Source organism: Tigriopus californicus, chromosome 3 (genome assembly GCF_007210705.1).
Source record: "Tigriopus californicus strain San Diego chromosome 3, Tcal_SD_v2.1, whole genome shotgun sequence".
Classification (NCBI taxonomy): domain Eukaryota; kingdom Metazoa; phylum Arthropoda; class Copepoda; order Harpacticoida; family Harpacticidae; genus Tigriopus; species Tigriopus californicus.
The window spans coordinates 5,212,688-5,224,342 of record NC_081442.1 but is presented as its reverse complement, the minus strand read 5'-3'; the positions used below and the strand labels follow the sequence as shown (position 1 = coordinate 5,224,342).

Here is an 11,655-nt window from a genome sequence, read left to right as displayed (position 1 = left end):
CCCCCCCCCCCCGGGGACTGATCGTTGACCCCTCTCGCCATAATTCATCTTGATTGATCGTCCCGCTGAGCTGGCCCTTTTCTCAATAGGCTTTTGCTACAATCACACAGAAATAGACCCCGGCCCCGACTCTATTTAATGATTACACCATGACCGTGAATGACTTGTTACACTATGGTTTCAGAACACGAGAATCGAATCTTTGTTTTCGGTGACGAGTAGAACTAGATAAGGACTAGTTCCAGCACATCCACAATTTTTATTACAATTCTTGTATTTGTTCCGTTTATTGCAAATATACCATTTCTAAATGTGTCTTTTCCATTTTGCTTGATTGATTTACCCGTTTGCCAAGTACCTTTTCTTCCCAGCGATGTTCCATTCCCAGTATTTCCCGGCGTCGATAAAATGGTGGTGGTCTCAAAGGCTAGTATAGAATTGAAGAGAACATCCAAGACAGTCTTCATATATTCTGCACACGTCATTACATGCAAACGATTCATAGTACTCACGATCCACGCATGTCGGCCACCTCTCCGGAGTGTGCAAAAAGTAACCGTTGTCTGTGCATTCCAAAGCGTAGAACGGTTTTCGGAGCAAATCAAAGTCGAAATATAGATTTTCTGGGCATTTATATGTGATCGTTGTTCCATTCGAAACAAAGGTGTCCATTTCTTGAAAAAGAAGCAATACCACGGAGAGAATTGCAAACGACAAACTACCTTTCATGAGCGGAATCTCTTAAGCACACCAGAGGAGCTTAAGAAATGGAAAGGGCTTGCTGCAATGTGCATAAAATGATTGACGTGTACCTGCATGGCCAAAACCAATGAATCGGGTTGTTCTATTCGCCACATGATAAGCAGATTTGAAGTTGATTTCTCCAACGTTGTTTGGCAGCTCAAAATCGTCCAATTGTTCGTAGTTCAGTTTGATATTCATCTTGTTTCGATTCCGATTAAACCCAACCACCAACTTGAACCTCTCGCCGACGGAAAGGCTTGTGAACATTTGGACCAAAGTTCCCGGCTAAAATGGGATCGTTAGAACTTCTCACCGACGACAGTCTTAATTAAGATGTCTTTTACTCACCAAGTGATCACTTTGCACGATAAGAATCGACTGATACGGGTCCAGGCTAAACATGGCCACGACTGTGTCGTTGATGTCCGTGATAAAAAATGACGGAAGATGGTCTTGGCTCATCAAGTCGATGCTTAAAATCCCTTCAGCCACGAAAACGTCACTTTCGCCAAATTGTTGAGTGGCCAAGACCGTTTCTTCCTCCAGAGGCGTGAATCTCGAATGAGCTGGAAAAAAATTAAACTCCCTTGATTTGCTATTGATACCGTTAGAAAATCATTTTGTTTTGTGATACGAGAGATGAGTTGGAGTCTTGATCTGGGAACTGGGACAAAATTTATGCCAGAGGAGACGGGTGGCTCCGGGATGTGCTCGCAATGAGAATCTAAGACAAGAATCAGAATTTTGAATGACATCAAAAAGATTTGTGCATCTTGGTCGAATTCCTTACAAACACATCGGTCCAATTGTTGCACGGACCAAGTTGTGTCCCATTGACATGTTACCCTGATCTCCTCATACGTGCTATTTGTGACCGGATCCCGAAACTGGCCAAATGGACCGCAGGTATACCTTACAAGAAGAGGTTATTAAATTGCATCAAACCTAAGAAGACACCAAATCTTACTCGATTTCTGTTTCAAAAGTCTGATCACCGTTCCATTCTCGTGTTCCGCCGATAGGTTTGGGTAAAGGTGCTCCGCAATAAGTCGCTAGAAAACAACAGAACAACCTCGTTGTTTCTAATCCACAACACTGAAGGACGGTTCTTTGGTCTTACTTCTCACACAAGCTGGCCAAGGCTTCGGAACATCAAACTGTCCTCCTTCGAGACATTGAATTTGGAAGCTTTGATGATCGCGATCCTCTTGAAAGAAAAGTCCCGACGAGGAACAAACGTAACTGACATTGGCAAAGAAAGGGATGGGATTTCCATCCCAAATGGGATGAATGTTCACATGATTGGGCTGCGGAGGTGTCATGCAGTGGGTTCGAACACACTTGGTGGCCTTCAAATTATAGAAAACTCATCATCAGGTTCCACATTCAAAAAGAATCAAAATGACTCAAACCAAAAACCAGTAGAATATGAATGGGGATGCTTGGGTCGGGGATCAATCCAACGACTGGATACCTTGTGAGAGCGAATAACTTTTGACTCGTTCGATCGAGCTGAAAATTGGAATACGTAATTGCAATGACCTGGGGCCAGTTTCACTTGAAGGAACNAAGGGATGGGATTTCCATCCCAAATGGGATGAATGTTCACATGATTGGGCTGCGGAGGTGTCATGCAGTGGGTTCGAACACACTTGGTGGCCTTCAAATTATAGAAAAATCATCATCAGCTTCCACATTCAATGAAGAATCAAAATGACTCAAACCAAAAACCAGTAGAATATGAATGGGGATGCTTGGGTCGGGGATCAATCCAACGACTGGATCAACAACTATACCTTTTCCAAGCTCGCTTTATAACTCCTGACGGACTGATTTTTTTTTCCTGTGATAGTTGATTATTTATTCATTATGTACCCCTTTACGTACCTCACTGTGAGAGCTAATAACTTTTGAATCACTCGTTCGATCGAACTGAAAATTGGAATACGTAATTACAATGACCTGGGGCCAGTTTCATTTGAAGGAACACATTCACTCGCTTTTACATTATTGATTCTAGACCCGAGCATCCCCGTCCATAATCCAGTGGTTCATTCTTGAACATACTATTTGAGGCGACCAGCTTTGGTTCCATTGACAGGTATAGCGTTCCTCGTCGACAAGAGACCCGTTGGCATGCTGTAAAGACATTCCAAGACCACAAGTTCGAAGAACCACGTCACCAAATGACGAGCCATTGACGTATTCAGTGGTCGTGTTAAAAAAGCCTGTTATTTCATGAGACTTGACCCAATCCAATGGATCTCCGCATTTCCTTTCTAAAACAGCGCATCCGGAGCAAAATACTCTTATGTTTTTATCATATATCATTTTCACACAAATAATTTGTGTTTCTATAACATGTACGTTAACATTACCAGACGGATGAATGCATCGTGGCCAATCGACTATCGAGTTCCAAATGCCATTGGGCAAACACGTCAAGGAGATGTTTCTTCTTTGATAATCGTCTTCAAAGTAAAGCCCTGGTTTGCATTTGTAAAAGACCTTGTCATTTGTGTTTATCACGGTATCAACAGCATAAACGGTTTCCATCCTTGACTCGTTAGTAGGCATAGGCGGGTTGTAGCAACCAATCCCTAAGATATTGGGTGTTAATCAAGGTAACTAATTCTTGTATTTTTCCTGCACTTACACACGCAAGGGGACATCGATGTGGGATTTGTCTTCCAATGGCCATCCATCCCGCATTCGTAGGACTGATGGGCTTGCCAGGACCTGTTTTCTAGCAAAAATTGACGAGCAAGCCCGCAATCAAGTTTGACTACGGAACCTCCAGAGTGGGCGAAAGACTCAAGATCGTAGCTTCCATCTGCTGTATTAGCCTTTAAGGTGGGTGAGTTGTGACAACTGATATTAAAAAAGCAGAGGTCCACTCCCTGGATTGCTTGATATTGAACTGTAATGGACGAGAAGTTCGAGAACGCGCCAGAGATGATGAGCTCCTCGGGTATGGTACCCGTTTCCACTGATGTTAGATTATTAAACTGAAATAATCGTAGGAGCTTACTCAGATGTCCTTTTTCGCTTCCTACGGTATTATTGTTTATTGAAGCTTGTGCGAATCATAAGTCGTTTTCGACCATAAGTTAGGAAATACAAATACAAAAGTGGAAAGAACCAATCTTTTATCTACGTAGAACTTTACCCAATTTGTGTTTTCATGATGTTGGGTTCAATTAATTTTTACCAGTGAACGGTCAATGTGTTCACCCTTTATTGTAATAACAGCTCCAATGCAAGGCATGAAGGTGGCATATTGTATGGCTTAGTAAAGCACTCTTTTGAGTAAATGGGGGACTGGTTTGCAATAGAGACTTCGAGAGAGGCTCAATTTCTGCAAGGGGTGGCATTCGTCAAAATCCTAGGGAGCCTCACAAAAATAGGGAAGACACAAATTCCAGCTACCTTGGGAATAAGCGTTCTGCCCTTTAACTTTTTACAGGTATGTGACACATACCTTTTTATAGGTATATGACGCATGCGCACAGACTTAGAATCAGGTTTACCGGTCTTCGTTACGAATAACGACGTTTTTCGAGGAAACATCCCGTACTATATTAAGAAGTACTGAAACGAAATGCTTACTTCAAAGATACTGATTGGCAAGGAAAATGTCATTTGAACCGTCAGAGGGCTAGAGGCAAAGTTAGTCGGGGTAATGAAATTCCATTGCGCCTGCCTCAATGTTCCATCAACGACAGCATTCTTGTAAAGATGATAGGCTCTCAATTCTTGGCAAAAGCCTACGCCAATTTGATTGGGAACCATTTTGGTCGAGAAGCATTGAGGCCCACGAATCAAACCGATTTTCTCCAAAATAGCTGTTCCGTTCCAAGTTGATGGTGGGGCAAAGTTTGGGCACAATACTCCTGTAATGCCTTATCGGAATTAGATATTTAAGACCCCTTATAAGAAAGGATCTATTCTAACCCGGGATGCAGATTGGCCACGAACTGGGTTCTTGAAAAGTGTTACCACTTTGGCAGGAAATGGACAGAACCACCTCAGGGTTATCGAGGCTTCTCGAAGAATTCATGCCATGCTTGCAAATAAAGTTCCACGTCTAAAAGCAAAGAAATTTTGAAGCATGGCCTAAGATTGAAACAACGACGAACGAGCCCAAGAATGAACCTCTCCAACTTGAATTGGACCTGTGTTCGAGTCCTGAAGAATCAGATTTGAACTCGTTGGGGGAATTGGTGGGTCTATGCAATGGGTCCCTGAAACATGATCAAACATTCACTTTGTACTCAGAAAGGTTTTCATTTGGTAACCTACAGATACAAGTCCCAAACTCAGAGGACCAGTTTCCATTGAAAAGGCATTCGACATTCAAGTTCTTAACTCTCGCTCCGCTTTCGAGTTCCAATTCTTGTCCAAAAGGACACGACAACCTGACGAAGATGATCGAAATTTTAAAAAACAAACTGTTTTTATCTGGCCTCATTTATGTCCTTACGTATTGGTTGCACGATATTCGGATATCATCTGGAGATCATCCAACCATTTTCCTCTCAAAGTCGGGTCTATCGAGGCTGAAGTCATGAATATATTGGATTATTTTAATTTTGATGCATCATTTGATAAGCATCAAATGATACCAACCGGGTGATTTGGGCAAGACGGACATAGAAAATTTGGAGAATGAGTTCGTATTCCCACCATAAGACATCCAAAAGATCCCAAAGGTTTCGTTAGTTTGCTCCATAGTGTTCCAGTTGTACCCAAAAGGATTGGCCATCATACAATCGCCTGTTGCCTCTCCCAGCCTACATACACTCAGGTCATTTAGTCATTGCGGTTACTCGCATACATACATCTAGCGCATTAACAAGTTCAGCTAGAACGATAAGACTTGACACGTTGATAGATTCTTTACTTATCAATATGGATGTCAAATTTGATCTTTTTCCAGAATGCTCGTTTGAAAACTTTCCTTAAATCATCGCTTCATGTCAAAACCTTCAGCGGCCTCTTTTTTCAGCAGTTACGCAGACTTTCTTAGTCTTTGCAGCATTATCCAAGCGCAACGAGCCAGATATTTAGGATATTGCTCTTGAGGGCTTTGTAGTTAAGTTATCAGCCGTCTAGTTTTGATCACAGATCATATAACGTATATTACATGGTCTGTGGTTTTGATTGCTTATTCAAGGGCTGGCCAGGCCCTAGAAGTCAGGCCGTTTTGGTTAAAAAATAACAAAAATAAACACCCTATCGACTTTTGGTCCTGGTAGCCACTGGAAATGGTGACCAATACCTTAGGTCAAGACAACTTAGAGGCCTTCGAGAACAATATCCTGCCTGGATGCTTGACACACATTTCTCAATGAAAGCTAGAGGGCTATTAGTACTATTATTACAACCACAAAAGCAGAAACGAAGATTCTGCGTTCAAAGCAAAGGCTACCATGCCAAAAAAAATCCAAGTGATGAAAAAAAGTACCAAAAAGAATTAAGCAAATTGTTGTGCCGAGTGGAGAGGGTACATAGATTGATACGAATTGACAACGAAGGGGGTTATTTCCATAGGCTCCATATCTTTATATGTCAAAAATGAAATGGCTCGCCACCCACCTATCTGTCTGCTCATTTTCTGCATTGTTATTGACATTTCCAAGTTCTTACCATCCCGCGGTTTGATGCTGCTCGGCACAATGTGTCGCATCAAGAGTGTCGGAATCACGATCTTTAGCGCTGAATTTCAACCCATTCATGGCGGCCAAATGATCTTCGATTTCTCGTCCCTCCTCCGTAGAAAACCCTCCCACGGTCAATTCATAATCTGGACCACTTCCAACAAGAAATTGGTCGTAGTAGGCACGTCGTACTTCTCCGACAGCATTTGTCATCTCCACTCTTAATTGAAAATCCTGGGCTTGCGTCATCCTACGGAAATACCGATAATGCTCTTGGTACATTGGTCTCCATTCATGTGTCTCCATTGTTAAAAAATGCTTACCTATGAAGATATTCTAAACCAATCCAGAATTCTCTCTTCGGGGATCCAAATCCAGCGACGTAGTAACTCATGTTCTGGGCAAAGTAATCCTGTAAAGTAAAGTTAGCTGATGTTGTCAAAAACTGATCCTGCCCTATAATCATGGCCACGAGATTTAAATATGATAAAAGTAGTTGCATAAACATGTACAAGATGCGCAAAACTCCAGATGGTCAACCCGGTAAAATAGATGTGATATCAAAGAAAACATTACTGGAACGCACACGGTACTCCCCACAATTGGTGTTTGAGGAATAACTGCGTTCGGTCCCCCCAGTCGAATGCTTGGGAGAATTTCCACAAAGCATTCGTTCACTCTTCTTACTCTTTAAAGGCCGAAATACAGTAGTGCTCTCCATGCTTACAGCTCCATTACTTCTTGTTATCCAATTGTAATCCATTTAGAACTGAACATTGCAAAAGTCCAGAACTTGTTCCTTACCATATCATTTCCAAATTGACCCCGACGTAAGACATTGGTCCATCCGTTTTCACAATAAACTTTCAGCCCATTGGGAACGGACTCACGTGGAAAGATTGTATAAACACCGGGGGTGGTGGCACCTAGTTGAAAAAGGGCCTCACAATCTTGCAAATCTGGCTCAGAATCTATTGGATTTCAGCTTGATCAGAAACATGTCTAACCGGATGATTTACTGGAAGCAATCCTACAGCTTACCGCTTGAATTCAATCTGTATACCAATACTTCATTGATGACAAAGTGCTGTTCTTCGCTCTGAACAAGGCTTTGAACAAATATGTGATTGCCCCAAGTAGGTTCAGTACATCTGATCACGGCGGCATTGAGATTGTCGTTGGTATTGGCTGTTAAGTTTCCACACAAGGTGCTATTCTCTTGGTTAAGGTCCTGATCTGATCCCAAGTCTGAAGTTGTGCTCACTCTTACTTCGAGATTCTGCTGGAACAAACAACATTCCTCTCGACCGAAATAGACGACCACCTTGGAAATGACCATGGTTGATGGGAGATCGATCCGCAATCGGGAGTAATGATCCCCTCTTTGAGAGGTGTACAATCCCACAAATGTTCCAGAAGTGTTTGTGACGAGGATATCGTCTATGGCAAGAAGAGGCCCGTGAAGACTGGGAGCATCTTGGAATACGGATAATGCATTAGCGTTCCATTTTTCTTCCTTCGACAACACAACTAGAAATTCATTGGGTGTTGTCAATAACTCTTCCAAATTTGGATCTTTTCTAGACTTACATTCTCGTGAAGTCTGCCGCTGAATCTGTCCATTTGCCAGCGTAATGTGTGGACATTTAATATCTAACAAAAACAAACAAAATGCTTAACTTCATGTCAAAACATCGATTTTATGAAACAACACTTACTGGAAATGCACGTAGGTAACGGATCGAATTCAAAGACGTAGCTTTGGCTGCTATTGCATGTTGCTTCGATGTGAGTGCGAAGTGGGTCGATATTTAAAACCGAACCGATATCCTTACATGGATAGATCACCACTTGCCCCAAGACTAGCGGAAATTCTTCAAATGAATATGGATCGTCGAAACTGAGATCTTGGATCTCAGGAGGGTAGCCACAGAACCCGGGAGGTACTTAATGAAACGAAAAAATGCTTAGTTACTCAAGGCTTGTCAATATGTATGTTTAAAAAACTTAATCACATCGACATTGCCAATTTGATCCCGGATTGGTCCACGTTTCGTTCCATTGACAGGAGGCCTCTAATGTCTGGGATATTTGTCCTTCAGGGGAGACCCATTGGAACCAGGGATCATTGCAGTAATAACTAGTGACAAACAGGGCACATTTAAGGGTTAACCGCTCTCACTGTACAGTGAAATTATAAGAACTTCGGTTGCAGAAACAATCCTGATATAGGCACCATTGTTTTAAACCTATTTTTTGCTTTATAAATTACTTTATTTGTAAGAACCAATCCAAGATGCAGAATCCGGATATAGAGAAAGCAGAGTTCGGTAATAGAAATAACCCGGAAATTAGAACCTTTTTTCGTAATATTCGGGAGGCTCCTATTTTCGAATTTCTCTGTACCTTACTATGTCTTGAAATTGATAGAGGATATGCGGATCATAATCCCATTGTGAATTTCTCATTGGAACATTTGGAACACTTGTGTTGCAATACTTTGTGGCCACACACGCTTCCACTGGAGTGAGCAAAGAAAAAAATCCTTGATCCAGACACTCGGCTTGAATTTCTACGTTCCCCTCAAAGTCATCGATTGGAAATGTATTCTCGGCACATTTGTATGACACATTCTCCCCGATTGGAACAAGGACATTGTATACCGTCACCGGTGACTCAATTCGTGTGGAAGTGGGATAAAATAGGTCCAAATTGTGGGACGTTTCCAAAATGGGGAGATCTGCTCCCAAGCAATGCGAAACTGATAGAACAAATCAACATCAATTGTGAATTAATTACCATCCAATAAAATTCTGGGTCTACCCATGCATTCATAGTCTTCCAAAGACGAGCTCCAATTTGTGGTCCATTGGCAGGTGAACACGACTTTTCCACGTTGAGTTTGGGTGCTGATTTTGATGAGAGTGAAACCGGCAGCACAAGAGTACCTAAAAACCACAAAAAAGTGAGTAACCCACTTTTTGACAATGACACTGAAGGGATTAACCATGTCCAATTGCCGTCTTTGTACTCCACAGTTGGGGATCCCGATGGGACCATGTTCGCTTTGGGGACAGGTAATTGGGAATAATTGCACGTCACATATTCCAAACATTCAAAAATGGGAATGGTCAGAGAGTCTCCGAATGTGGTATCGTTTTGGCAAGGAATCTGGACACGATCCAGAGAGTCCCTTTTCGGTTTTGGGTAGGTGCCATTAAGGCAAAAGTACTCAATGAATCCACCAAAGGGAACTCGGAAGGAATAAGTTCCCGAGGAAATGTCAGGAACTTGAACCACGCCGTTATAAAAGACATCGAGCGAATGAGAGTCTCGAAGGTTTGCCAAGGAAGCCCCATCACAGAACAACGCTTTGGAACCAGAAGAAAGATTAAAATGTTATGAAATATATGTTTAGTCCGAGTCATTTTCAGCTTACGTTTACAGGTGAAGTTCGAGAGGTCGGCTAGGCTCCAAGACTTGTCCCAAAGACAACTTATTTCCAATGAAGGAAGCACAGTTTGGCTTGACAGGTCCAGCAATTCGTAGTCCGTTTCGCAAAAATATCTGCAGTGTGGAAATTGGGAGTTCAAATGGAATAGAGCATGTCAAGTGAATGAAATTCAAGGAAAAATGTGGTTCAGCACCCTGATTTTGGGCATTTTTGTGAGGGAGAACTAAGACAAACATAACAGTCAACTCGCACTATCTGCCCATTGAATTTTCAATAATCGAGGGATTTTGAGCGAGTTGTGTTACAAGACCCAACAATATGAACATGTTTGGTGTTAATCGGTGAACGCACTATAAAATTGAATCAATACCACAATGCTATTTGCTTCGACAAGCAAGTAAAATGGAATAAATGTCAAAATTCAATGCATGTATAATGCAGTGTGGTTGGGCATGTTGTCTTTGATTTGACTCCATGGAATAACGTCAGTTGTGCATGAACGCGTTCACTTGACAAGCCCTATACAAACAAATTTACTACCTTTATTCTTGCCAATTGTATTTCGATTAGATAACCTATACTAGACTCTTTTGCCTTAAAGTCATTTTTCACCTAGTCATTTTCATTGGACTTAATGATTCCCCTTCTGCTTCTCCTCAAATTTTGGTCAATTTATTCTGGTGCTTAATTGACCTTACCAATCTTCTAGTACGAGTCTTCCCACCCAAATCAAGGTATACTACAACTACTATAAAATCACAAATACAAATCACCATCACAATTACTCTTGTCCTTCAACTTGAACTTACCCAATGGTGTCTTGGAAATTGTAAACTTCACTTGTGTTGGCAATCATGTTGTCGACAGCTTCGGGCGGTGAAGTGCAATTGACGTTGGATAAGCATTGTTCCAGTGTCTCCGGCAGGTCATATTCGCCCGTATTGAGACAGGTCACATTGATGGACAGATCGAGATCTCGGTCCGACTCCGGATAGGTGGATGCCTTACATTTGTAACTGAGTTTGGTGCCAATTTCGTGGTCTCTTGTGTAGGTGGTTTCATACAATGGGACGGGGTTGTCGGACTCATCGTACAGTTCCAAGTTGTGGGATGAAACATAGTACGGGAGGCCTTCTGCTAAGCACGCGCTCACTATGATGAGGTATTTGAGAGTCAAATGAGAAATCAATTACGACGCGAGATCAAGGGCGTTGAGTCTCTTTCTTACCTTCGCAAGTCCCAAGGGACGTCCAAGATCCACCTGAACAGACAATGTCCATAGTTGATTCGCCATTGGAACTGAATGCATAACCACGGTCACATGTGTAGCTGCAATTACATTGGTTCCCATCATTTTGCAATCCTAGTGATTTTACTAGATTGACGATCTTAAATCTAAAAAACAATGCTTAAAAAACTATCGCATGAAATCATTGGTTCGTTTGCCTTGGCGAAGCAGTGCTTTCATTTCAAGGAGCGCCCTAACTTAGTCTTTTTGTACTTAAGCATGCTCAAAACGTAGAGAAAAGTTAGTATTAGGTCTGAAAGGTAAAGATGAACTGGCTAAACTCGGATTCGCCTCTTTGAACGAAAACTTTCTTCGGGAAAAACACATGCCAATCAACCGAAAGTTATTACAAGATTTGCTTTTCATGCAGGTGATCTTTAGAAAGCTGGAAAAGTTCTTTGCCAACTTTTATTTGATAGGTGCAATTTCGAAACTCAAACTAGGAAGTTGAGAATGCCAACAAGAACTTTTCGTTTCGCGAGAACAATCAATGCCAATCAACATTTAGT

The 11,655-nt window shown here is 41.8% G+C and overlaps 2 protein-coding genes across 2 annotated transcripts; both read right to left on the bottom strand.

Annotated features, from left to right (window-relative positions):
• Positions 1-390: 390 nt before the first annotated feature.
• Positions 391-2,199, bottom strand: LOC131878026 (uncharacterized; the record flags this gene model as incomplete). The annotated part of the gene is given in 8 exon segments (XM_059223925.1): positions 391-427; positions 513-674; positions 813-1,029; positions 1,093-1,310; positions 1,379-1,468; positions 1,535-1,656; positions 1,712-1,796; positions 1,865-2,199. Coding segments are annotated over 8 exon segments (1,133 nt in total), but the record flags the coding sequence as incomplete, so codon positions are not given.
• Positions 2,141-11,399, bottom strand: LOC131878105 (uncharacterized). Its single transcript, XM_059224006.1, has 23 exons — positions 11,087-11,399; positions 10,668-11,010; positions 9,844-9,971; positions 9,412-9,775; positions 9,228-9,352; positions 8,811-9,165; positions 8,420-8,544; positions 8,123-8,350; positions 7,995-8,057; positions 7,446-7,934; positions 7,209-7,375; positions 6,728-6,816; positions 6,394-6,654; positions 5,374-5,537; positions 5,228-5,303; positions 5,047-5,162; positions 4,900-4,988; positions 4,699-4,831; positions 4,354-4,637; positions 3,401-3,752; positions 3,123-3,344; positions 2,812-3,023; positions 2,141-2,404 (listed from the first exon to the last, which is right to left on the bottom strand). The coding sequence occupies exons 1-23, from the start codon at positions 11,136-11,138 to the stop codon at positions 2,141-2,143; spliced, it is 4,701 nt and encodes a 1,566-aa protein (XP_059079989.1). The 5' UTR covers positions 11,139-11,399.
• Positions 11,400-11,655: the final 256 nt, after the last annotated feature.